Source organism: Suricata suricatta, chromosome 16, assembly GCF_006229205.1.
Source record: "Suricata suricatta isolate VVHF042 chromosome 16, meerkat_22Aug2017_6uvM2_HiC, whole genome shotgun sequence".
In the NCBI taxonomy this organism is placed as follows: domain Eukaryota; kingdom Metazoa; phylum Chordata; class Mammalia; order Carnivora; family Herpestidae; genus Suricata; species Suricata suricatta.
The window spans coordinates 46,950,612-46,974,650 of record NC_043715.1 but is presented as its reverse complement, the minus strand read 5'-3'; the positions used below and the strand labels follow the sequence as shown (position 1 = coordinate 46,974,650).

General features: G+C 54.1%; 1 protein-coding gene and 2 long non-coding RNA genes across 19 annotated transcripts in view; 2 read left to right on the top strand and 1 right to left on the bottom strand.

Moving 5' to 3' along the window:
- Positions 1-4,558: 4,558 nt before the first annotated feature.
- POU2F2 (POU class 2 homeobox 2) overlaps positions 4,559-24,039 on the bottom strand; it is a 55,328-nt gene continuing 35,847 nt past the window's right edge. For 3 of the 14 annotated variants that reach the window (XM_029926630.1, XM_029926629.1, XM_029926627.1), the window contains exons 6-16: positions 23,590-23,868; positions 11,516-11,621; positions 11,336-11,427; positions 9,445-9,606; positions 9,073-9,214; positions 8,835-8,983; positions 8,557-8,733; positions 7,241-7,307; positions 5,555-5,756; positions 5,343-5,416; positions 4,559-5,084 (exon numbers count right to left, since the gene is read on the bottom strand). In XM_029926630.1, coding sequence (XP_029782490.1) covers positions 4,753-5,084; positions 5,343-5,416; positions 5,555-5,756; positions 7,241-7,307; positions 8,557-8,733; positions 8,835-8,983; positions 9,073-9,214; positions 9,445-9,606; positions 11,336-11,427; positions 11,516-11,621; positions 23,590-23,868 — 1,782 coding nt within the window. In that variant the 3' untranslated portion in view covers positions 4,559-4,752. Of the gene's footprint in view, positions 5,085-5,336; positions 5,417-5,554; positions 5,757-7,240; positions 7,308-8,556; positions 8,734-8,834; positions 8,984-9,072; positions 9,215-9,444; positions 9,607-11,335; positions 11,428-11,515; positions 11,622-23,589; positions 23,869-24,039 lie in introns of those variants that run through there. The other 11 variants (XM_029926633.1, XM_029926631.1, XM_029926639.1 and 8 more) reach the window with 9 other exon arrangements.
- LOC115281291 lies at positions 14,265-16,411 on the top strand. The gene is made up of 3 exons (XR_003904209.1): positions 14,265-14,359; positions 15,324-15,482; positions 16,257-16,411. It is a non-coding gene; the product is annotated as an uncharacterized LOC115281291 (long non-coding RNA).
- Positions 19,341-23,714, top strand: LOC115281290. Of its 4 annotated transcripts, none has more exons than XR_003904208.1 (4): positions 19,341-19,915; positions 20,230-20,405; positions 22,324-22,401; positions 22,921-23,714. It is a non-coding gene; the product is annotated as an uncharacterized LOC115281290 (long non-coding RNA). The 4 variants fall into 4 exon arrangements; XR_003904207.1 differs by having other exon boundaries at positions 19,347-19,814; XR_003904205.1 differs by having other exon boundaries at positions 19,348-20,405.

The window sequence follows — 24,039 nt, the reverse complement described above, 5'->3', positions numbered from 1 at the left end:
ATTCCAGGCTTGGATTTGGGAGGTGACGGTGGGTGGCAGCAGTGGGATAAGAAGCCAGGAAGGAGCTAGCAGAGAGAGGAGTTGATCAAAGATCAGGCCCCTGCTTTCCCCCAAAGACTCCTTGCCCCTTTCCCACCCCACCATGATCCAGAGGCCCTCTCTACAAGTGGAGAGAGGCCCCCAGTCACCCTGCAATTATGTAAATAAATAAATACTGAGCCCCACGGCTTGGAGGACAGGCTGGGGGAGGGGCAGAAGGGAGGAAGGGGCGGCAGAAGGGAGGGGTCACAGACACAGTAAGTAGTTGTCTCCGTCCCAGCAACACTTCTCTCTAGATTTTTCTCTCCTTTTTGTGTTTGTTTAACAAGGAGCTAACATTTCAAGGACAAATACTTAAAAATATACATTATTTTTTCTCTTTTTTTTCTCGCCTTTGTCATCGTCATCTTGCTTTGGAGACTGCTGAGGTCAAAGTTCAAACCGCACCAAGGAACTGCGGCTTGGAGTTTTTGTATATTTTTTTTTTCATTTTTATTTTTTAATTTTTTTCACTTTTTTTTCCAACGTATAAAAAGGTAGCGGAGTTGTCTGTGGGTTTTTTTTTTTTTAATGGTTAAATCTTTGGTTTGTTTCTTTTTTCTCTTGGAGGCCTTTATCTCTCGCACTTGCCTTTCCCACTCAGAGGCCAGTGGGGGCCCGCGTGTCTCAGTCTTGCTCAGTCTGTCTCACTCTCTCTCTCACTCAGTTCCCCCTACCCTGGGCTAAAGGGAGAGAGAGGCACCCTGGGATTTGGGTGGGCCAGGAAATTAGTCAGGTCAAGAGGTCAGTCGCCTACGTGGCTAATCCCTGGCCCTGTCTTCCCAGGGCGAGGGGCTTGGAGACCCTCTCTTGGCCCTCCCTAGGGAGAAGAGGTTTGGGAAACTCATACTCTTCTCCCCCCACTCCGATCTTAGCCTCAACTCACACAGGGTTCGGGTTCCCCATTTCCACCCACCCCCACTTATACCCCCAGCCCCTCCCCCCCATGTCCAGCCCCCGCCCTCCCAGAAGAGAACAGAGAGAGGTGTTTTAGTTACTGGCATTTCTTTTTTTTTCTTTTTTTTTTTGGCACAAAAGGCCCACCGTTAGGGTAGACCCATTCTCTGTCCCTCCTTCAAGTAGGAGGTCAGGGCTGGGGAGAAGAGAAATTCAGAAGGCTCCCCCTTTCTCCAATCCACTCATCTTCCTCTCTAGCCCAGGCCCCTGGCCCCCCACCTCAGACATCTCACCTAGCCCAGAGCCTGGCTTGGGGTCTCCCTCCCAGTCCCCCACATAAAGTCCCCCAGCCCCCCAACTCTCTCGCTCACACACAGACACACGGACACAGGCTCTGTACAGACCACAAAATAAAAACGATGAGATAGTTTTGTTTCCCGGAGTCGAGACAGGGGGTACTGGAGTGGAAGGGGCAGAGCAGGGCGGGGGGCATGAATTCCCCCATTACCTTCCCAACCCTGGCTCCCTCCAGCCCCCCAGCCCCTTGCCCTGGCTGGCCCCCAGCCAACGATATTTGGTTTCCTTTTTTAACATTAAAGTTCTATGAGGTATTTGGTGCCTTATCTCGAGTCCTCGGGGGAGGGGGGCCCAGGGGGGAGACCTGGGGCACATTTGCCCCTCCCTCCCTCCCACCCCCTTCCCAATATTTGGTTTCACAGCTGTAGTTAAAGCTTGGGATTTGGTTATTTTTCCCCTCCCAGGAATTTTCTTTTTTTTCTTGTTTTTCTTTTCCCAGTTATGGGGGTTGGATGGGGAGGGTCCCCACCACCCCCAGCTGCACAGGGGTCCCTCCACCAGTGTCAGGGCGTCGGCCCCATCCCTGCCCCCTGCTTCCTCCTCTCCTCTCCGCCCCACTCCCCCCACACGGGGTGGGGGAGAGGTCCCAGGTGGCAGGACTTGACGGGGAGGAAGCAGGGTGAAGTGGGTGGTGGTGAGTCCTGGATTTTCTTTCCTTTTTTTTTCTTTTTTCTTTTTTTTTGTGTTTTTTTTGTTTTGTTTTGGTTTTTTTTGTGTGTTTTTTGTTTTTGTTTTTGTTTTTTTTTTTTTGGTCTAGAATCATAGTTTTTGTTTGAGTCATCTCCACCATGCCTTCCATGCTGCCTGTCTTCTCGGAGGGGTTTTTGGTCGTAATTCCTTTCACTTTGCTCTGCTCAAATGTCCTTCCTATCTGTTCAGGAGCCCTTGGCCCCCCTCTCCACCCTTGGGCTGGGGCCCAGGCCCTCTCGCCAGTCCCTTCTCTTCAGGAAATAAAAATGGACACACTCAGAGGTAGGGTAAGGGCAGGGAGTCGGTTCAGTGGAGACGCTTACATTCCGGCGAGGACGCGTCGATGGCATGCCAGGCCGAGGCGGTGCCAGGGCGGGAGGGGTGGCCACTCCACTGCTGCCCAGACCAGGCCCCCCGAGACCCCCAAAGCAGCCGAGGCTCTGCCGTCTCCGTGGCCCAGCCCAACAGTTTCATTTCCCGGGTGGGAGAAGGGAGACAAGAAAGGAAGAGAGAACGCTGCTGCGGCCTCGGGGCCCAGGGCGGCACCCGCCTCTCCTCCGAGGGTCCGCCTGTCTGGCCGCACCCGCTCGGGGCCAGGCCTCTGGTTTCCATGGCTCGCGTCCTTCACAGCAACACTTTGGTTTGAGGAGAGACACAGAAAGGTGGGGGTTGAGAGGGGCGAGAGAGAAGAGCGAAGGAAGAGGGAGAGAGAGAGAAGCAGAGAGAGAACAGACTGAAGAGAACAGAAAAAGAAATCAAAGGAGGAATCAAACCACCCGAAAGTCTGTTCCTTTTCCTTCGTCCATTCTTTTTGCCTTCTCATTCCTTTCTTCCTGTTTTGTTTTGTTTTTAAAGCTTTTTCAGTTGATTGGGGGACAGGGAGCTTGGGGCTCTTCACCCCTGTCCCTGACCACCCTCTCTCAGCCCTGCCCACCCGCTTCCATCCGCCCTGGCTGAGGGACAGGCCCTGCCCCAGCCTCCCCTCCGGCTTTCCCGAAGACGACGTCCATGAGGTATTTGTGAAGAGAAAGAAGCGTCTGTCCTTCCATCCGCCTTGGGGACCAAGGGCCTGGACCACTGGCGCAGGGACTTGGCTCCGCCTTGCGGCTCCTTCTTATTCTTGAAGAGTCCTCGTCTTCTTTCCCTTAAATATATATATATCTATAAATTCTTTTTTTTCTAGTTTTAATTTATTGTTTGTTTGGTTTTTTTTTTTTGTTTTTTGTTTTTTTTTTGGTTCAAAACTTTGTTGGCCTCCACAATAGCAGGAGGGCAAAAGTGGGCTCCCAGCGATGTCTCTCCTCTGTCCGTCGAGATGTGTCCAGGGCTGGGCAAACAGGGGTCCAGCCAAGACTCGAGGGAGGTCTTGTGGGAGTAGTGGCCACCACAGCGCCCTCTCGGATGGGGACCACAGGTCATGGCACTGTCCCCGCCACATGGACCCTGATGGGGATGCCACCTCGAGGAACCCCACCACTCGGGGGCGTGCGTGTATCTGTGTGTGTGGGGGGAGAGGAAGAGGCATCTGCCAGTATCAGAGGGGCACAGGGTGGGAAGAGCGAGGTGAGTTCTCTTTTTGGTTTCTGGTCAATGTCAAAGAACGTGAAGGATCCCACGGATAGGCACTGGAATATGAAATTTTTTTTTCAGGGAAACTGACAGACGAGGATGGAAAAAAAGACAACTTGAATGCCCTCACCTCATCCCCTCTTGCCTGAAGCTTCCCCCTTCCCCTGAGCTGGGGATGGGGGTAGATTCCAGAGCAGAGGAGGGCGATGGGGTTGAGGGGGGACATGTGAGAGCTAGAACTTCGCAAAAACAGCCTAGCCCACCCTTCAAAGGGAAAAGGGGGAGGTAAAAGGGCTGAAAAATCATCCCAGGCCTGCCCCTGAGCTCTCCCCTGGCTGGGGGAGGGGAGGAGGTTAAAGCGAGACCCCCTGCCCAGGTGGGGGGAGTGGGGGGGGCCGAGGGAGGGGGGGGACACATGGTAGGGACACATTCTGTTGAGCGCAACGCTAAAAATTCTGTACATCCTTTGGATGAAGCTACTGAATATTTGGTGTAAGGTTGTTCAGGCCCTTTCTCTTTCACCTTCTGGAAAAGAACATTTGGCGGGTGGTTCTGGGCCCATCCCATCGGCCCCAGGCTGTGCCCTGTCTTCGCTGGCCCAGGGCTGGGGGCTGGGGCTGGAGGCTGGCACATTCTCCTTTGCCTTCTCTGCCCCCACCGGGGGAGGCAAGGTTGGGGGTTGGCCCCCAGCCAGAGGCGCGACGCGAGGTCCTCCCTGCAGAGGCTTCTCGGCCCCTGGCTGGGGTTCTTATTTGGTGTCGTAGCAGTGAGGGTGAGCACACTGAGGTCTGGCTCGCAACTGGTTTTTGGTTTGGTTCGGTTGGGGGATTTTTGTTTTGGTTTTTGGTTTTTGTTTTTCACCTCTGGTTCCTTTGGGGCAGCTGGTTTCTTGTTGTGATTATTTTTGGTTTCTTTTCTGTTGGTTGGTTTCTTTCATTTTCTTTCCTTCTTTCTTTGTATATGTGTGTTTTGGTTTGGTTTTTTTGGTTAGTTGGGTTTTTTTGTTTTTTGTTGGTTTTTTCTTTTTTTGGTCTTTTCTCCCTTGTCACTCCTGCTCCGAGGACCCTCTGCGCCACCACCGCTGGCCTCCTCGCCCTCTTCCCAGGCGGTGGGGGGCCGAGGTGGGGGTCAGAGGAGTAGGAGGGGAGGCAAGGTGGGCCCTCACTCGGGCTTGGACCCTGCCTCGGGCCCCCCGGAGCCTCCAGGGGTCTGTGCTGCCGCCTCACTGCAGGTGGAGGACGAGGAGGAGGACGAGGAGGAGGACGAGGAGAGGCCCGGAGACTTGCTGGAGATGGAGGCCGCCACTGCCGCAGCCGCTGCCGAGACCAGGCCCACGCCAGGCGGGGCGCTGAGCAGGGGCAGCCCAGCGTGGTTCAAGAAGAGCGGCGAGGTCACCAGGCCGGGGCTCCCCGGGGCCGCGCCGGCCGCCCCCAGCACCAGGTTCCCACTGCCGTCAAGGCTGGTAAGGGGCAGGGTTCCACCAGAGGCCAGGGCTGGTGGGGAGAGAGAGAAGCTGAGCTGGGGGCGCCTTCTGGCATCCTGCCCGCGGCATCCCCCTGCCTTCCCATCTGCCCCACTGATCCCCGTCGGCACCCCTCACACCTTCCCCAAAGGTGAGATGGGTATGAAGACACGAGCGATGCAGTGAGCAGGGGCAGGATGGCATGGCTGGAGCAGCAATGGGGGGGAGGGGCTCGAGGCCCCTGGGGGCCAGGCTGGTGGCGATGGGAGTGACATGAGGCAGCACGCACCTTGGATAGTGGCCAAAGGGTTGTTGCTCATGAGGGCTGGACTCAGCCCGGAGCTCAACCCCACCATTGTGCTTCTGCAAGAGGCAAAGCAGAGGCGTTAGCAGGGGCAGGGACCCGCCGGTGGCAGAACTGGGGCGCGGCTCCCACCCGGGAAGCGGCAGCGACCCTGCTCCTTTCCCCACAGACCCCCCTAACTGCAGTTGTCCACTTACCCCGTGCTGGGGTTCAGGCCCGACAACCCGATAGCCGAGTGGCTGCCTTGAGGGCTGGGATTTGTGCTGTTGGTGGTGGCCGGGGGTGGGGGAGTGACAGAGGGGATGGAATTGAGGGGGGGCGCGGCCCCGCCCCCGCCCCCACCCCCTCCGGCTGTCCGGCTGGGGTGGAGCGTCCCCACAGCTGAGGATAAGGTAGTAACTGCCAGAGAGAGACAGAGAGATGGAGACTTAAGCTTCCCCTCGCCCTCCACAGAGGACCCCGAGTCGACTCCTGCTCATCTTCCGGCCCAGCTCGCGTCTCCTCCGGAGGAACAGACAGGCCTCCCTCCCCCTCTGCCACAGCCCCGGTGACAGCAATCAGTAATCGGAGCGCGAGCAGCGGCAGTACTGAGCCGGACCCTGGGCCCGGTGCGCTCCCACCCTGCGAACCCCGCCCGCAGCCTCGGAGCCAGGTGCTCCTCCCCGGAGCCAGGTCCTGCTCCCCAGCGCCCAAACCCGGGCGCCCAGAACACTTCGCCCTGTGGCTCCCTCTAGGGGCCAAGCAGGGGGTTGTGGCTGTGCACGCCGAGGACAACAGGGCTCAGAGCCCAGGCACAGGCCTGTAGACAGACAGCCAAGGCAAAAATTTCCTGCCTGTTATGTCCCATCTGTACCCTGGGGCGAGTGTCTTCACCTCTCTGATCTTCAGTTCCCTAATCTGGAAAATGGGCACAATAATAGAACCTACTTCATTAAATGGGTGTGAAGATAAAATGAGTTAATATTCTTTCTAAAGAGTTTAGATAGGGACGCCTGGGTGGCTCAGTCAGTTGAGCTTGAGCATCTGACTTTGGCTCAGGTCACATCTCACAGTTCATGAGTTCGAGCCCGACATCGGGCTCTGTGCTGACAGCTTGGAACCTGGAGCCTGCTTCAGATTGTGTCTCCCTCTCTCTGCCCCTCCCTCACTGGTGCTCTAGGTCTCTCTGTCTCTCAAAAATAAATAAACAATTAAAAAAAAGAGTTTAGATAGTGCCAGGCACATCCTTACTACTTTATAAACTTCCACTTATTATTTCTTAACCTGAGAAAAACCAATATGATGTTTGTTTTTTATCCTTTTCTTTTTTTAGTTTATTTATTTCAGTAATCTCTACACCCAACGTGGGGCTCCATCTCACAACCCCAAGATCAAGAGCTGCATACTCTACCGCTTGAGCCAGCCAGGCTCCCGTTACACATGCCCTGGTCCCAGGAAGGCAGCAAGGGGGGGCTTTATGTATAAACCTGTGTGTATATGTGTGTGCGCACACACACACACAATACACATACACATTCTTATATGTGTATATTCATGTATATAGCTTTGTCTGTATTATACATTCACAATAATTTCATAAAAGCTGAGGCTCAGAGAAGTAAAGTCCCTTCTGGAGTTCACATAGTTTATAAATGCCAGGAACAGAACCCAAGTTCATCAACTTTTAGCAACCCCAAGCTTTTCTCATATGAAATTCTGGAGCAGATGAAAGCTGAATTGCTCTGACAGGGAGGGGTTGGCCACTCTCTCCCCTCTGCGCCCCCTGCCTCTCTCTCATCCCCAAGCTCAGCCTTAAGGCCCACAGGCATCCTGAGCCACTAGAGAAACCCGGGCCTGCACTGTGTCCTCCCAATGCCCCCTCACCAGCTCCGGCCCTCCCTGACCTGTTGTGCTCAGACTGCTGGAAGCTTGGGACAATGGCAAGGTCCCGGCGCCCCCTTGGGGTGTGACCTGGGGAGAGAGGAAAGAAGGCATGGTTAGGCCACTTTCCCAGCAGTCCTCATGATACTCCCTGTGGGTAAGACCCCTACCCCCACCCCCCGTTCATCTGCCCCCAGGCTGCGGGGAGAAGGGGCTTTGGGCACAATGCCATGCTCATATTATGCCAAGTTCTTTCCATCATATCTATCTTAACATCTACCCTAAGTGATCCTGAGCCACAGATGGGAGGAAATAATCCTCAGTCGAGAGTGTTCCCCCACCTCTCCTCTGACACCATCCAGATGCAGCTCTGAAGAGAGCGTGCGCACATGTGTGTGTGTGTGGTTATGATAACCAGGGGTGTCTCTGCATCAGAGTGTTGAGCTGTCACACTGCTTGGTTTTCTGGAACCACCAGCAGCCTCCTTCTTGGCCTCCCTGCCTCCAGTCTCAACCTTCCATCAGCTCTAGACACCTCACTCTTAATGTGACCCTCTCCCTCCTCAGCTCAAAACTCCTTAGCTCCTCACCGCCTAAGGTTCAAGTTCAAGCTCCTCAGCGTGTTACTTGGAAGTCTGGCCCCCACCTATCCCCTGCGCCTACACCCATTCATATACATTCCCATTCCAACCACATTAAATTGCACTGGAGTTCCTCAGATTGGGCTCAGCACACCCGGGCTTCTAGGCCTTTCTGCACAGCAGTTCCTTTGCCTGTGCGTCACGTGGCTGGCTACATGTCCCTTGTCCTTTATAACTCAGCTCAGATGGTCCCTTCATCCTCCATACCAGGGGGGTGGGAGGCTCCTCTGGGCCCTTTATTCCTCTCCGTAGTGTCACAGCCCTTTCCACGCTAGATGTAATGAAAGGGTGCCCCAGTGGGTCTGATCCTGAGCGGGTGTGCGTGCTGTGGCGGGCCTGAGTGTACACTCAGTACATAATGCTGTCCCTGCCTGCAACTGTGTGGTTGTGAACCTGTGTGTGTGTGAGAGGGGGTACCTCCATCCCCTCCCTGGGATCCATCCCCGTGAGGCCCCACGTGGGTGTGTCTGTGGGTGCCTGTACTCTCACATAAGACCGCAGTTCTCTGGAGACTGTGTCCCTGCGTGACTCTGCTACATCCGTGTAACAGCCGGTCCCCAAGGGTGGGTCTCCCTGCCTCTGTGCTAGGCACTGTAGATAAGCAAGTAGGCGGGGCTTCACAGAAGTGCCTGCCTACCGGCGGGGCTCTGCCGGAGCTTTCACCACCCCCACCCCCCACCCAGAGGGGCTCTTAGGTACCAGATGGGGGCTGTAGCTGGCCGGCTTCCCCGGGCTGGGCAACATGGGGGCTGCGCTGCAGGGGTTGATGCGTTTTTCCTTCTGGCGCCGGTTGCAGAACCAGACGCGGATGACTTCCTTCTCCATGTGCAGCTGCTCCGCGATCAGCAGGATCTCCTCTGAGGTAGGCTTCTGGTTCTGCGGGTAGAAGGGCTCGGTGAACCCCAGGTCCGACGCCCTCCCTCCTCTGCGCCCATCCCCGCCGGCCGTCAGGGCCGCCCTGGAGGCTGGGGCCTCACCGCTAGAAAACTCTTTTCTAAGGCGAAGCGGACGTTTGTCTCAATGCTGGTCCTCTTCTTGCGTCTCCGGCCAGGGAGCCCGTCGAAACCCAGGCTGGGGCTGCTCAGCTGGTTGGGGCTGGGCAGACTTGAGTCCACAGACATAGTCTCTGTGCCCGGGAGGAGACGGGGGCATGAGAGGGCGTCGCCCGGGCCCCCCGCCTGCCGCCCGCTCCGGGAGCCCCAGCCCCGTCCCAACCTGCGTCGTTGAGCCACTTCTCCAGGAGAGGCTTGAGTTTGCACATGTTCTTGAAGCTCAGGTTGAGGGCCTCGAAACGGGAGATGGTCGTCTGGCTGAAGTCGTTGCCGTAGAGCTTGCCCATGGCCAGGCCCACGTCACCCTGGCCCAGTGGGGCAGCAATGGGGCAGCGGTCAGGGCCAGACCTTTGGGCCCCACCCCGGCCCCGCCCACCTGCCGGCTTCGGCCTCTCGCCCCGCCCACCCCTGGCCACGCCCACCGCCCCGTGGTCAGGAATTGGGTAGCGGGTGCCCAACAGAGGGGTAGCCCGTGCCTCCCCCACCACCTGGCCAGGCCCCGTCACCCTCTGCCCACGGCCCGTCCTGCCCAGACCTGCGTGAAGCCCAGCTTGATGCGGCGTTGCTTGAAGGTGCGGGCGAACTGCTCCAGCTCCTCCAGGTCACTGGGCTCCTCGGGGTGGGATGGTGGCTCCAAGCATTTGGGGGGCTGCGGGTGCGAGAGGTGCGGGTCGGGCAGCGTGGGGCGGGTCACGGCCTGGTAAGGTCGGCAGGGGGGTGGGATGCAGGACCGAGGACCGGGATGGGGCTCAGCAATGGCTGCGCCGTTCCCCCTCCCTCCCTCCCTGCCGTCCAGCCTCTTCCTGCGCGCTCCGGGTCTGTCCCCAGGAGGCTGATCTATATTCATTGTCAGTCCCCAGCAAAGAGACACTCCGCTGCCCACTAGGGTCCTCTCACTGCCTGGAACTCTCTGCACATCCTTCCCCACCCTCCCCCACCTCCCAGCCTGACAACTGCCAGAAGGAGCAGCCAACTCCTTTCAACCAAGGGCTTCCCCTGAGAGATGCGGGCCACCGTTTTACCCTTCTTTCAGGCAGGGAGTCAAGGACTGGCTCTGCCACCCAATTCCAGGGTAACTCAGGCCAAGTTTCTTTCTTTCTTTCTTTCTTTTTTTTTTTTACTTTTTTATGCTTTTTTTTTAAATTTATTTTTGAGAGACAGAGAGAGACAGTGTGAGCAGAGGAGGGTCAGTGAGAGAGGGAGACACAGAATCCAAAGCAGGCTCCAGGCTCTGAGCTAGCTGTCAGCACAGAGCCTGATGCCAGGCTCGAACCCACGAACCATGAGATCATGACCTGAGCCGAAGTCAGATGCTTAATCAACCCAGGTGCCCTTCAGGCCAGGTTTCTTAAAAATCTCCCTGGGCCTCGGTTTTCCCCTCTGCAGGATGAAAACAATCCTGGCTGCTCTAGTGACCCCATGGGGTTGCTGGGAGAATCCGGTTAAAGGTTGCAAATAAAGTGAAAGTATTTTTATTTTTACTTTTTTAAAGTGAAAGTATCTCTAAAAGTAGAGGGGAGGGCGACTGGGAGGTTTACAAGGAAGCAACAGCTCTCTCTTGGGAATGCTTGACTTCCCTCAAAATAAAAGATCTGAAACAGGTGGTGAGTACGGCCACACGGGTCACACAAACCCTGATCCATTACCCAGAGGCTGCGGCCAGATGTGTTTTGGAATTCAGAGATTTCGCAGATTTTAGAAAGCCTACGTGGGGCACATATCAGAAATAATGTGACCCCCCCTTCAGGGTCAAGGCATCGCCCCATAACTGAACGCGCTAACAGTCCTTAGCAAGGCAGGAGTGTCACAGAGGAGGGAGAGAGGAAAGTCATACTCCTTGCTCCAGGTCAAGAGGGGTTTTGCAGACAAATGACTTCTGGTCTCACATTGCAAAAACGACTTGGTTTTGCAAGCATTTCGGATTTCGGAATTGCAGCTCAGCCCTGTATTAGTCCCTCCATCTTGGGGCGCTTTCTGAAATAGCTCATATTTTTTGAAAGGGCTGTTAAAAGAAATGGGGAGGAGGGAACATTGAAATCCGTAAAGAATTGTGAAGGAGTATTATTAAAGTCTAGAAGCCAGGCCACAGGCTATAGGTTCTATTGTGTTCTTACGCACATTTTGGGGCAATGGGGGTCAGATCAAAATCTTTCATCAGAGATTCTCAAAGAAGTCCACGTGTCCGAAAGGGTTAAGAGCCACTGGCCTGGCTGACTCCTCTCATTCCGTAGAGGGAGAAGGGACCCAGACACAGTGGCTTGACTAAGGTCCCAGAGCAAATCAGTGGCAGAGCAGGGCTGGAGCCCAGGTCTCCTGACTCCTGTCCTGGCCCCAATGGCTGTGTGGGGAGGGTCAATGGGAAAGGAGACCCTCCCCCTCCCCCCCTCCCGCTCCCCCAGCCTGGCACACTCGGTGGACATTCTCACCTGTGTGGGCAGCCCGGCCCGGGGCTGGGAGGTCAGAAGAGCTCCCTGGGTTTGCTGAGGTAGCTGGAAGAGATTTGGCGTCGGTAGCAGGCCTGGGGAGACAAGGCGAATGCACGGGGTGAGGGAGGGGACAGTGTGGTGGAAACAGCGTCAGGGACCCATCAGCGGGCGGGGCCTCACCTGGCTGACTCTGCTGGGCCTGTGGCAGCAGGAACTGAGCGGGCGGCTGGAGGTGGTGACCCGGCACAAGCACTAGCTGCTGGAGCTGGAGGAGCTGCTGTATGTCCTGGCAGGGAGGGGGGTGGACAGAACGACAGCCTGAGTCCCAGCCTGGGTCCGGGCAGCGGGCAGCGAGGGATGGAACCTGTCTCTGAATGGTGCCCCTGAGCTAAGGGCACTCAGGAGCCTCCCCCCGACCCTGGGGCTACCAGAGAGTCCTAACTGGGCTGGCCCCCGAGGGCTCACTCTTTATTTACCTTTTCTTTCTGGAAGAAGTATTTGCCTTGGCTTACATTCCCACAGAACAAATAGTATCGTTTAAAAATGTAAATCAGACCAAGTCTTCCCTCCTTTTGAAACACTCAAGGCAAATGATATCATGTCTGGAATTACCTTTAAAATCCTCCAGCAAATAGTGGGTGAGTAAATGGGTTCAACCACGTTGGAAGACTGTTTGGCAATGTTATGGTTTGAATTGTGTCCTCCCCTCAAAAGATAGGTAGGAATCCTAACCCCAGAACCCCGGAGAGATCTGTAGAGATGGTCAAGGTAACACTACGTCTTCAGGATGGGCCCTAATCCGATATGACTGGTATCTATAGGGTAAGGGGGAGATTGGACACAGAGACAAATTATACACAGAGGGCAGGCGCCGTGAAGAGACATTGAGAGAAGATGGCCAACCTGCCAACACACTGGCTTGAGACTTGGAGCTTCTAGAACTGAAATAATCAACGTGTGTGTGTGTGTGTGTGTGTGTGTGTGTGTGTGCGCGCGCCCGTGCACGCGTATTTAATTTATTTTTAATTTTTTTATTTATTTTTGAGAGACAGAGAGAGAGCACGAGCAGGGGAGGGTCAGAGAGAGAGGGAGACACAGAATCTGAAGCAGGCTCCAGGCTCTGAGCTGTCAGCACAGAGCCCGACGTGGGCTCGAACCCACGAACCGTGAGATCATGACCTGAGCCAAAGCCGGATGCTTAACCGACTGAGCCATCCAGGCGCCCCATGTGTATGCGTGTTTAAATAGCCCCAGTGAGGGGCTCCAATTCATAACTCTTAAGATCGAGACCTGAGCTGAGATCAAGAGTTAGATGCTTAACCCACGGAGCCACCCAGGCACCCATAAACTTGGCTAAGACAACCAGTTTGTGGTTGTTCGTTACGACAGCTCTAGCACACAAAAGCTGGCGTGATTTACGAAAGCTGCACCTGCACCTGCCTCACGACCCAGCGGGGCCGCGCCAGGGTATTAGCCTCTGTAAGTGCGTGCGTGTGTTCACCAGAAGACGTGTACCAGAATGTCCGTGGCGGAACCGTTTATAATAGACAAAACCTGAAGAAAGCCCAAGCACCCCTCAAGAATCATAGGTAAGTGGGGCGCCTGGGTGGCTCAGTCGGTTGAGTGTCTGACTTCAGCTCAGGTCACGATCTCATGGTTTGCGGGTTTGAGCCCCGCATCAGGCTCTGCGCTGACAGTTTGGAGTCTGGAGCCTGCTTTGGATTCTGTGTCTCCCTCTCTCTCTGCCCCTCCCCCAGTCACACTCTGTCTCTCTCAAAAATAAATAAACATTAAAAAATAAAACAAAACAAAAAAAGAATTGAATAGGTAAGTAAATGAGACAGGACGAGAAGCAACAGAAGGGGCAGTCCATAATCTGTAAGGACACACAGCACTACAACTTCCCAAACATGATACGTGGAAGAAGCTAGACATGATAGTGAATGTCCTGTGGGGTTCCCTCTGCATGACAGAAGTTTGGGAGTGGAGGCCAGAGGCACCCCAGGGGCTCCCGGGGAGCTGGCCATATTCAGTTCTTGATCTGGGTGCGAGTTACACGGGTGTGCTCAGTTTGTGAGCGTCAGTGATCTGCATGTTTATGATTTGTGCCCTTTTCAGTATTTGTTATACTTCAGTGAAAAGGTTTAAAAACTTTTTTTATGCTTATTTATTTATTTTGAGATAAAGAGAGAGAGAGAGAGAGAGAGAGAGAGAGAGAGCCAGTGGGCAGGGGAGGGGCAGAGAGAGAGAGAGGGAGAGAGAATCCCAAGCAGCCTCCACACTGTCAGCATGGAGCCCAATGTGGGGCTTGAACTCACGAACTGTGAGATCATGACCTGAGCCCAAACCAAGAGTTGGACGCTTAGCCAGCTGAGTCACCCACGTGCCCTCTTTTTTCTTAAAGAAGAGAGGGAGAGTAAAATACCCAGCATCTCCACCAAAATAAGTGTGGAGATAGATGAAACAGGATTGGCAAAATGTTGATATCTACTGAGCTGGGTGAAGGTACGTGCGGTTCCTTATAACACAGTCTCTACTTTGAGGTTTGAACATTTCCAAAAGAAAAAGCAAGACCCCTTACACACACATACGCAAACACATCAATGGCTTCTCATAGCCAGAACAATACAATCCAAACTACTCACCTGGCCTCTATGGCCCTTAATACTGAAACCTAGGCTAGTCTTCCTACCTCAGGACCTTTGCACGTGCTGTTCCCTCTGCCAGGCAGTTCTAGTTCTTATACTCCTGGACCCTTCTTGTCACTCAGGTCCTCATGTAAAATCACCTCTTCAGAGACATCCCCCTTGACCATCTAATCTAAAGCAGCCACCACCACACCTCCTGTTGTTACCTCCCTTTCACCTCCTTCATAAGACTTATCAATATCTCAAGGTACCGCTCTTTCTGTTTACGCTTTCACAGTGCATCTCCCTCACTGGTAAGTCAGCTCCACGAGGGTGTGATCTGGATGGTCTTGGTCATCGTTATAATCTCAGCGTCTAGAAGAGCATCTGGCAGCCAGTAAGTGCTCCACATATATTTGTCGAATGAGCCGACACTGATGCTTCATAATTTACTTAACAACTTTTACGTACAGTTGAAAGTTATGTTACTTAGAGAGTGACATTATTTTGCCTTCTGGGAAACTAGAAGGATGACCCATGCCCCTCAATTCCTCCCAATGCTATTATTATTCCAAAGACCAATTTAATGTCCTAGGAAGTAAACAAGCTGAGGAAAAACATAAGCAACTTGACACCATGGGTTCATTCTTCAACATATAAAGAGTGATTACAAATCAATAAGAAAACAACTAACAATCCAATAGTAATCTGGCTGACGCTGACATAGGTCTGGTGGCTGCCCAGCAAAGGCAATACAAACGGCTCTGAATGAAAAAACATTCAGATTAATTCACGAGAAGAGAAATATAGTGACAACTGCACTGAGATACGATTTTTTCCTCTCTGATCAACAAAGGTCACAGCAGTGCATAACATGCGGCATTGGGGTGTAGGGAGAAACAAACACTCTACGCGTCACTGGTGAGATGATTTGGCAATGTCTGTCAGAATTACAAAGGCATATACCCTTTGACCCATTCCACTTCTAGGAATTTCTCTCAGAGATACAGTCACACTTGTAGAAAATAATCTCCCTAGGGGCACCTGGGTGGCTCAGTTGGTTAAGCATCTGGCTTCGGCTCAGGTCACAATCTCATGGTTCATGAGTTCAAGCCTCGCATCAGGCTCTGTGCTGACAGCTAGCTCAGAGCCTGGAGCCTGCTTCCGGTTCTATGTCTCCTTCTCTCTCTGCCCCTCCCCCTCTCATGCTCGCTCTCTCTCTCTCTCTCTCTCTCTCTCTGTATCAAAAATAAATAAAAAAGAAAAATAAAAAAAAAGAAAAATGCCTGGAGTATATGGGAAGGAGATTTATAAAATAAATAAATAAATAAAAATAAAAAATAAAAAATATTCTTTTACAGGCCCTGCAAATTGTCTACACATCAGGCCCCACGCACGGAGCCCACCCTGCCCTACACTACAGAGCGTTCGCTTACACAGTTCTTCCTCTGCTACACTGAAACCCCAGAAGGCAGAGGCCATGTCATATCCTTCTTTTCCCTGACCCTCAACACAGTCTGGTAAGCCCCCATTAAAGGCTCACTGAATGGAATCCAAGAGTAAAGCCAGATATAAAGTCTCATTACCAGTGGTTTTTCTGATTAGCTTTCTGCTTACAATATTTGTTAACGACTGTGTCTCCCCAGTGTGACTCAGTGAGAATCCCACTTTCTCCCCGGACGCCCGTAAGAGAGGCGTCTGCAGATTTCTTTCTGAATCAGCAGGGAGGAGAAAAGGGTGGGGGAAATGCACCCAATTTGCAAGGGGGCTCATGGTGAGAAGTCCAAATGGAAAACTCAGACACATCCCCATTCGTTGTTTCTCAGACCAGAAATTTAGGGCTCAGTCCTGATACCCTCCATCCCTTCCTCTCTACCATCCAATATATCTGCAAGTGCTAAAAGTTTTAAACTTTTTTGTGCTTTGAATTATTTGGTGTCTGACAAAACCTACTGGCTCCTCAGAGTTTAAAAAAATGCGTACAATGGGGTGCCTGGGTGGCTCAGTCGGTTAAGCGTCCGACTTCAGCTCGGGTCATGATCTCGTGGTTTGTGGGTTCAAGCCCTGTGTCGGGCTCTGTGCTGACAGCTGGGAGCCTGGAGCCTGCCTTGAATTCTGTGTCTTCCTTCCTCTCTGCCCCTCCCTAGTTCATACCTTGTCTCTCAAAAATAAACACAAAAAATTTTTAACTAAAAAATACATAAAATACATAGGGTTTCATATGAAATCAACTGTATTGAAAAAATCATCAAACATTTTGAATGGATAATAATAATCTGTGGGTTTCTTTACAGCACATTAAATAGCAAGGTCAAGCAGTACATCTGAGGACTACTGTAATTTCAAAGCGATGATGAATGAAAACAATTATTTTAAGGGATCTGCGACAAGTGTATCGAAATATCTGTGTATTCCATTGTCCAAATACACAAAGTTCAAGTACTGCTAATGCTATTGTGGTCTGCTGTCTATATTTATCATAGAAGAAACTCAACATTTGCATCTAGAGGATAGTAAAAATTGAGACATAAGCTTGTCCCATCCAAGTTCATGGACTCCCCGGAATTCTATCCACAGACCCCCCTCCAGGGGGTTCCTGTTCTGAAATGTTAATTGAACAAGAAAGCCTCTACTGGTTTTCATCACCTCTGAAACAATTCAACTCCTTGCCCTGGCCCTGCATGACCCCGCCTTCCTTGTCTCCCTCCCTAACTCTGAGCCAGTCACACTAGTGTCTTTCCTGTTACTGAACCCAGAAGAGGTCTCCACCTCAGGGCCTTTGCACACGCTGTCCACCCCCTACTTCTTGATCTGCACATGACTGGCCCCTCTTCATCATTCAGGTCTCTATAAAATGCCCCCTCCTGAGAGAGGCCTCACCACCTACTCTGCTGAGTCTTCTTCTCCTCAATCTCTCTCTGTTACATTATACTTTTTTCCTTCCTTCATAGCAATGATCAGGTATGGGTAGGCACCAGCTTGGAGAGGGCACAGATAGACTTGTCCGCCTTATTTCTCACTGTATTCCCCATGCAAAAAGGCACCCGGGCATAGTGGATGTTCACTAAACTTTTGCTGGCTAAAGAAATTACCGAATGGGAGAAAGAGAAGATTCTGGAGGCTGTGCTGGCTCAGGACCGGGGTTGGCCAGTAGGAGGCCCCATTTCTCCACAATCTACAGGTGCAAGCAATCTGAAGCCACTTGGGGGCGGGTTACGACCAAGTCAAGCTGGCGAGAAGTTAGAGGAAGTGGAGAGACAGCGGGGAAGGGCCCTTGGCCAAGACATTTAGTGGATCTGTCCCTGACCTGTGAGAAAAAGCGGCACCGAGGGCTTAGCTCACTCCGCTAAAGCTGAAAAGGGAAGAGACGGTCTCTCAGGTTTCTTGTTCACCGCTGCCTGCTGATCGCCTCCACCTCAGTACAGGCAGGCACCCAGCAGGCCGTCGGTGAGTTTCCAGCGAATGAATGAGTAAAACCTAGGACTGACTGGTGGAGTTTCAGAGCAGACTGGCTGCGCCTTGACACACTGAGACCTTGGCCGCAGTCGGGCAGAAAGACTGACACACAGTTTACGTGACTCACGGATGAACCGGAGTGCAATTGTCCATTTTCCCATTTGGACTTGGTTCCACCTGGGGGTGGGGGGAGGTGGAGAGAAAGCCTTTAAAAGGAACTGGGCCACGTGGGCCCAGGTGCAGCGCCTCAGTCGAGTGCACAGGGCAGACTCCCCACCCCCAACGGCAGGCCCCCACACATGCGCTGGCAGCCGCCCAGCCTGGGACGGTGTCTGCGTGACACTCAGCGGTCACCCCTGAGACGGCGAACCGTGACCAGTTCTGGACACCCCATTCCAAGACATGGATGGCTTAGCGTCAAGTCCAGAGCAGGGAGGACAGGAAGGGGATGTCTGGGGACCATGTAAACTACATTGTCATCGGTTGTGTTCAGGATGAGGACGGGCTTTCCGACCGTCTGAGCCGTGTCGGGGCGCCCGGTAGTGGAGTGAGCTGCGTGGGAAGGCAGAGAACACCTGTCCCGGGAGCCACTGGGGAGAAACCGCACCCCCACTTGCCCGGAACTGTGCGGAGGGAGGTCCCACGTCGGGTGGGAGGGCGGTCAGAGGGGTGCAAGGGTCCCTGCCAGCTGGGAACCTGGGGGTTCTGAGTCTTAGCCCTGTGGTCTACCTCTTGCTGTGTGACTCGGGGCAAGCCAGCCCTCCCGTCTGGGCCTCGGCCTCCTTAACTATATAGGGTGACAGTGAACAGGGCCGGAAACCTGCCTGTCCTTCACACACTGTGGGCCCTGGGCATCCCTTCCCTCCTTTAAGTCTCAGTTACCCCACAGGGCTCTTAAAGGAATTAAATGTGACAATGCACGTATCGTGTTTAGCCTGATCTCTGTTCACTGAAGTGGTCCTACGTAAATGGAAGTCATTACTACTGAGTCACAATTCCCACAGGGCCTCAGTTTTCTCATCTACAAAATGGGATTAATAGTGTCCAACTCTTTACGGGATTGCTCTGTGGCCTGAGTAATATTAGTATCTGCAAGGTGTCTGGGAACTCACAACACCGCCCCCCAGCACAAGCGTTCGCTACCCCTGCACCCTCGTGCCCCTCCCCTCACATCCCCCCACTTGATCATGAACGCTCGAGGGCGGAAGGCCTGTCCTCTGCCTGACAGCTCACAGCTGCCGGTCCACACCCAGCCTCTCCAGTTAGCTTCAGCCTCAGATGTCCGTCTGCCTGTTTGATGTCTCCACTTGGGTGATTAATAGGCCCTTTATACCCTGCTGTGTCCAAAAGGAAACTCCTGGTTCCCTACTCCAGCCCTCCAAATCACACCGTGCCTCCCGTCTTCCCCAACTCAGGGAAACCCCCAGCACCCCCAGCTGGCTGTGGAAGCCCAAATTCCAGGAGTCATCCTCATCTATCCTCTCCGTATAAAATAGCATCCCGGACCCCCATCATCCCGCTCACCTCCACCTGCCTCCCTGCAAGGATTTCCCACCGGGCCCCTCGCTTCTCCTCCGGTCCCCCACAGTCCATTCTCCCCTCCCATGCCACCTGCCTGTTTAAAACCCCGCAAGAGCTTCCCATCCATGTTTCCCTGACACACATTCCAAACTTCTTGATCTGGCCTACAAGGCCCTGCAAAATCTGGTCCTGCCTGCCTCCCCTCTCCCCTCTTAACTTGCTCTGCTTCAGCCACACCACTTTCTTCTGGGCCCTGATGTGAAGCTGCTTTCCACCTCAGGACCTTTGCACTTGTGGTTGCTTTTTCCTAAGTTCTCCCCAGGGCTTCTTCATGACTGACTCATTTAGGCCTCAGCTCTCAAAGGCCACCCCCTCAGTGAAACTTTCCCTGGCCACCCCACTACGAGTGGCCTCCTCCCTCTATGACATCAGCCCACTTCATTTTCTTTAGTACACTTCCTCTAAAATGGTCTTGTTTTGCTAGTTTGTTTACCTGTTTACTATCTGTCTCCCTACTAGAACATAAGGTTCTCAAGGGCAGCCACTGCTGCCTTGTTCACAGCTGTCCTCTCAGGGCCACCAACGGGCACCTGGCATACACAAGGTGCTTAATAAGTGTTGGATGAATGAGCGAACTCTGTTATTCCAGGACTTCACTACAGGAAGCCGTAAAGTTTGGGAGGGGGCTGTGGACAGAGGTGGCCTGTTTCTGGCGTGGGCTCCTCTATGTGGCCCCGTCCCCCAAAGGTTGGACCTGCCACGTGGAACCCAGGAAGTCCCAGCGATTGGGGCAGAACACCAAAAAGCCGAGCCCCATCTGACGGGGAGAAGAAACCCCTGCATGCACGTCGTGTCCTGTTGGAACTCCAGCACAGGTGAGCGACGGCAGACCTCAACCACTGTGGAGTGACCGGCACGCCTCGGCCCGGCTCCTGGCCGCCAGGGGCCTGTGGGCACACCGACAACACACCTGCAGGTCTGGCTGCCCTGGCGGCCCCCCCACCCCCTCCTTCTTCAAACAACAGGAGCCAAGTCTTCCTCTTGGGGACGGGCCCTCCCCCACTCTCAGGTCACATGCCCAAGTGGGCTGACCCTACCTTCTTAGGGGGCTGGGCAGCTGAGGACACTAACTCAGCCCAGGCCAGTGGGAGGGTTTTACCTCCCCGGGTACAGCGGCTACAAGGCTAAAAGTGCTGCACCCATTTTGCCTGCCTCGGAATGAACGAAGAGACCGAGATCTGGGGCTGGGCCTCTTCATGATCTGAGCAGATATGCTCTTTCCTTCTTCAGCCACCTGGAAGGGAGTCTGGGCCGGCTGCACCCCTCCTAGCTCATCCTGCGCTGTCTTCCATTGCTGCCCCCCTACTCCTGGAACCCCCGCCCGCACTCTCTCATTTTACTTTCCATGCCTGGAACAGCTTTCTCCACTTCGTACACCTCGTCAGCTCCTACTTGTCCGGGCTCAGGTCAGTTACCCCCTCTTCCAGGAAGCCTTCTCTGTTTCCCTCAGACACAGGTCACCTGACTTTTCCCACACTCCCACCACATCCAATAGCTTTCTCTGGGAAACCTTTATTCAGTAGGTCCTGCCAGCCTACAAGATCTTGTCAAGCTTTATTTGCCGTGGGCGTATTATGAAAATAGGGATTTTTCCCCCATCTGCAAATACAGAATGATGTTTTAACAGTTAATGTTAATTTTCAATCGATGTCTACTACCCCTACCCGAGACAGTCTGAATTACTCCCCTGGAGGGATGTCCTCCCTACCCTTGATTGAAAAGTGGCAGCAAAACATCCCTCATTGATTCAGTAAACACCCATGTGGCCCCCTTGGTGGAAGCCATCATGCTGAGCGCCAGACACACAAATGACAGAAGCATGTCATCAGAGTCCCTTTCTCTGTACAAACCAGGAAAATACAGGGCAGATTCCTGCCAAACTGTTCAACTGACACTACTTTGGAAGTTGGGATTACAGGGACAGACGGGGGACTTTCCCTTAGTACATGATGTAATTTTAAAGTGATAGGGTTAGGGGTGTTTTTTACTTTCTTAGTATTTTTCAAGTAAGACATTTTAGTGATTCGTTGGTGTGTCTGTTTCCCCGCAAGCCTGGGAGCCCTTAGGGGGCAAGAAAGAGTCTGAGTCACTTCTAAGTCTTTAGCTTCCTGCCGGGGCCCGACAACAGGGGGCTAGGAAATGTCTGTGAAATGACCAGAGGACAGAGCCGAGCAGCCACGGGAAGTAGAATCAGCAGGCCCAAGAGACAGAGGCTGAGGAGAGGGGTCAAGCCCAGGGCTGGGACGGCTGTGGATGCAGGGGTAGGGGGTGGGAGGCAGCTAATGCAGGAGGAATGTGGCACCCACGTTCCGGGTTGGCAGCGGTGCCTGGAACTGGGGATAAACATTGGTCTGTTAGGGAAATGAGGTCACAGGGTGACAGAACTCCCAGAAAACAAACTCTTGGGCCCAGCTTCACAATTGCAGATGACAGGCTGGAGCAGATCAGAGCTGGGGAGGGAGGAGCGAGAGCAAGGAGTTGGCAGGGCAGTCAGAGGGGGTGTCCTTGGGAATCAGAGACTGGGCAGGACAGAGGGCAGGAGAGGACCAGCCTGCTGCAGCCCCTGGGTCATTGGGTCCTTGGGTCACAGGGAGCTTGGGGGAGGTGCTCCTAGGAGTGTAGAATGGAAAGAATGCCTGTTGCTCCCAAGGGGGGCTGGCCTGGCAGGTCTGCACCAGACTGCGCTCTCCCTCCCCCCTCCCTGTGGTCTTTGTTCCTTCCACAGATATTTCCTCAGGCCCAGGCCAGCCTGGCAACTGGGGCCAAAAGGAGAGGAAAGGGCTGGGGACCCCCAGAGGAGGCAGGAGGCAGGAAATTATAAACCAGCTGGAGGGAGGGAAGTCATGGAAAACTTCCTGGAGGTGTGGACTCCCAAGCGGAGGCTTAAAGGCTGAAGAGAAGCTGTCTAGGGAAAGGGAGGGAGCGGACTTGCAGGTAGAAAGGAGAGCAGGAGCTGGGGCACTGATACTTGAGACCTAGTGAGGAGCCCGGGGCCCTGGGGTTGCTCCGTGAAGAACTAACAACGTGTACTGTGAGGCGCCCTCCTGCTGCTGGCTCTGGCCAGCCGGGGTAGGAAAGCTGGGGATTAGAGCTAAAGACAGCGCCCCGGGTCATGTGGTTGGAGCCCTCGACTCCCAGGCCAGGCTCCAGGGCTGTTCTGCCACTTGTGTTCAGCGGGTGGCCCCGGCCCGATGAGGATTTGTGGATTCGAGGAGGTCACCCTTAGCCCAGCACCTGCCAGACTCTACAGTCGTCATGGCGAGAGGCTGAGTCTGGGAGAGCTGTCACGGGGCAGCGGGCACAGATAGTTTTGTGTGTCTGCAGAACCAGGCCCAGAGGCCGGAAGCGCTGAGAAGGCAGATGCCACCTCCGCCTTAAGGACGGTCCCCCACGGGAACGCTGGTAAGTAGAGGAACGGGCCCATGGGAAGCTGAACTCAGTCAAGGGAACAACCTTATGGGCACTGGACACCGTGTAGACGGCACCCGCCCCTGGGGTTTCATGAAAGGGGATGGATAGAGAGAAAGAAAAGCAATCCAAGGAGGGAAGTTAAACAAGGTTCCTTGCTGCAGGACTTCTCAAGACCTTCACTGCCCTAAACACAGACTCGAATGCTTACAGAACCCAGGCAGACAGCTCAAATGGGTGACAGGGGCAAGTGTAAATGGGCTGGAGAGTGCAGGCCGTCCGGAGGGGAAGCCTGCTCAGCTCCTACCCTGCTCCACCAACTATCCTTATGAGAAATTGGTTGGCCACTATCATGGGTTGAATTGGGTCTCCTCAAAAGATATATCGGAAGTCTTAACCCCTGGTGCCTGTAAATATGACCGTATTTGGAAACACAGTCTTTGTAGATGTAATCAAGGTAAATGAGGTCATTAGGGTGAGCCCTAACCCAGTGACTGGTGTCCTTATACTAAGAAGGGGGCATGTGAACACAGTGACAGACAGATGCGCACAGAGAGAAGATGGCCACATGACCACGGAGCCAGAGGTCGGAGCGATCCAGCTACAAGAATGCCAAGGGCTTCGGGTACTACAAGAAGCTAAAAGAAGCAAAGAGGGATTGTCTTTCGAGCCACCCAGTTTGTGGGGCTTTGTCATGACAGCCCCAGGAAACGAATACAGCCACTAACTCATCATTCAGTGTGCACCCAGTCTCCAGAGTGGCCGGAGAGGCCACGGCATTCCCTGACCCAGTGGCCACAGGCCTCTTTTCTGAAAGAGAGTCTCTTACTGGATAAGCACGTTATCGGGCGCTAGTTCAGAGTCTCAGCCTTTCCCTTTTGTGCCCACATGGGGCCCCTTCCATGGGGGAGATTCCTGGTTTCCTCAGCCGTAACCTGGGAGGAACTCCCAGCGACATAGACGGAGAGCACTTAGCCGGGCACTCCATCACACGGGGGATGTTCTCCCTCTGAGCCTCGCTTTACCCCACTGAGACATGGGTGCAGCATCCCGCAAGGCTTCCTAGGGCTGCTGGGAACTGCCTGGCACATGACCAGTGGTCCTAACGGTTGGTCCCCTGCACACGGGGCTTCTGCACGTCCCCGCTGGAGGGCGTGTGCCCCCTCCCGGGGCGGCCCTTACCTGTGCTGTGAGCTGGATGGGCTGGGACAGGGTGAGCTGTGGGGTCCCGGGGGGCTGGCTGGCAGGCTGTGGTGGCGGCAGGTCGCCTCCCCCAGAGGAGGCAGGGGGCTGCGAGGTCGAGGAGGAGGCAGAGGAGGAGGAGGAGGAAGAGGAGGAGGAGGTGGAGGAGGCGGCGGCGGCGGCTGCTGCGGCACTGGACTGCTGCACGGCGGCGGCCAGGAGCTGGGCCTGGGCTTGCTGCAGGAGGAGCTGCTGCTGGGCCGGCATCAGTGCCGTGAGCTGCGGGGGGTTGGGGGTGGGGGGCGGGGGGGCCAGGGGAGGGGTACGGGAGGAGCAGAGAAGGCAGAGAGGGGTTAGTGCCTGAGCCAAGCAGGTTAGGGGACACGTCTTGCAGGAGGACTGAGGAGGACAGGAGACAGGCTTGGGAGCGTGGCTGCAGTCCTGGCGGAC